The sequence below is a fragment of the Phaethon lepturus genome, unplaced genomic scaffold, assembly GCF_000687285.1.
Source record: "Phaethon lepturus isolate BGI_N335 unplaced genomic scaffold, ASM68728v1 scaffold752, whole genome shotgun sequence".
Classification (NCBI taxonomy): domain Eukaryota; kingdom Metazoa; phylum Chordata; class Aves; order Phaethontiformes; family Phaethontidae; genus Phaethon; species Phaethon lepturus.
The window spans coordinates 19,782-21,408 of record NW_010522351.1 but is presented as its reverse complement, the minus strand read 5'-3'; the positions used below and the strand labels follow the sequence as shown (position 1 = coordinate 21,408).

Here is a 1,627-nt window from a genome sequence, read left to right as displayed (position 1 = left end):
ACTCCCGATGCTGAACCTCAAAAAGCAGAGCTTGGGTTACAAAGCAATTCAACATCTCCACGGGGATCCTGCTAACGTGACGTTTGCTGCTGGGGGAGGCTTTGAAAACACAATGCAGCTATTCATGTTACGTTACTGTAAGGATCCAAACCTATCTTCAGCTGCCAACAATGCTCATGTGCATGAAGGTGAGAGGTTTTGTCCCTGCCCTTGGTTTCTCTCCACCTTTGGAGCATTATCTCTGCTCCTGCAAATCAATGAAACTTCTCTGATGTCATGCTGAAACCAAAGCTACCCTGAGACACATCAGCAAGCTGATGAATCTTCACACTGTGGAGAAGTGGCACATCACACAGATGCAATAACCAGACCTTAGAATGAAAGATCACATAGACTAATCTAAGATTACATAGATTCTGAGCAGCAATCTACAAAGATACTATGAGTAGTTACGTATTACAACCCTTTGGTTACCTGAAGCAATTTCCTGATGGATTTATTTATCCCTTGAGCCAGAGGCACAGATGATTTTCATTTCAATTCTAAATACATACCAAGTTTTGGGCAAATGGTATTTGTGTCAGCCAACCTGTCTTCAGCACCCTCAAGTTCACCACCACAGCAATCCCATTCATTCAGCAGAAGAGGAGAAGTGCAACCATTTTAAGTCAGTCAGGATCAAGACCATCACAAGCTGCTGCTTCTGATCTACAGCAACTACCCCAAAACAATGTATTGGGAGCTTAGGGGCATGTAATTAAGAACACCGGCTGCTTCCCCTAGCTCATTTAAAAAACAACCATCATTTGTTTAGGATGACTTAAGAGCCCAATGCACAGCAGCATAGTGCATTGGGCTCTTAAGTCACCCTAAACAAACGATGCATTAGCCTAGCCATCTGTGTGGGTGACCAGCTGCAAGACATGTGGCTAGAAGACCAACGGACCACGAAAAAAAATCACAGGCTGCTGGGCCAGTTCAGCAGCTGAGAAGCAGCAGCCAGATGGCCAGTCGGCACACCCTGCTCTTCGCCAGTGAATTAAACACACAGGATAGATCAGGGATAGGGTGATGGGGCTGAAACTAGGGCACTGAGGTTAGTGAAGTATGTGGAATAGAGAAGATGTAGCCAAGCGCTGGGAAAGTCTCACCCATTACTTTAATAGGGCGCCCTAGCTGATGAACAAGAAATTGAGAGCAAGATTTAGCAATTCAGGCAGTTAAGAAGATTTTTTTTCACCTTAGGCAAGACATTCAGCGCTGAGAACAGTCTTCATTGTTGGGATTGTTCAAAATTTGCATCTTTGGCCTCTCCAGTGTATTCACTTTGACTTTATGCAAATAAAAATAATGCTAACAGTTACATCTTCTGAGTCAGAAGCTTCAGGTAAGGCAGCTTGACACTTGGGAAACAAGCACACGCATTTCTGAAGCCAGGGTAAGTTTTTATGTATTTATATTCCAGTGGTGAAATGCTAATCTGCATAATGCAGGCCACTAAAACAGTTACTTCTTACCTAGTCTGAGTTCTCCAAAGTTCCCACACCCAATCTTCTTGCCCACTCTGAAGTTGGGTCCCACCATAAGAACACCAGAAGACGCCGATGAGCTTGGTCGAGAACCGTGC

General features: G+C 44.3%; 1 protein-coding gene across 3 annotated transcripts in view; it reads right to left on the bottom strand.

The window, feature by feature from the left end:
• The window catches only part of LOC104616677 (casein kinase I), a 63,963-nt gene that overhangs the window by 62,250 nt on the left and 86 nt on the right, over positions 1 to 1,627 (bottom strand). For all 3 annotated transcript variants that reach the window (XM_010281760.1, XM_010281761.1, XM_010281762.1), the window contains exon 1: positions 1,518 to 1,627. This exon is cut by the window's right edge and continues 86 nt beyond it. In XM_010281760.1, coding sequence (XP_010280062.1) covers positions 1,518 to 1,627 — 110 coding nt within the window. The remainder of the gene's footprint in view (positions 1 to 1,517) is intronic.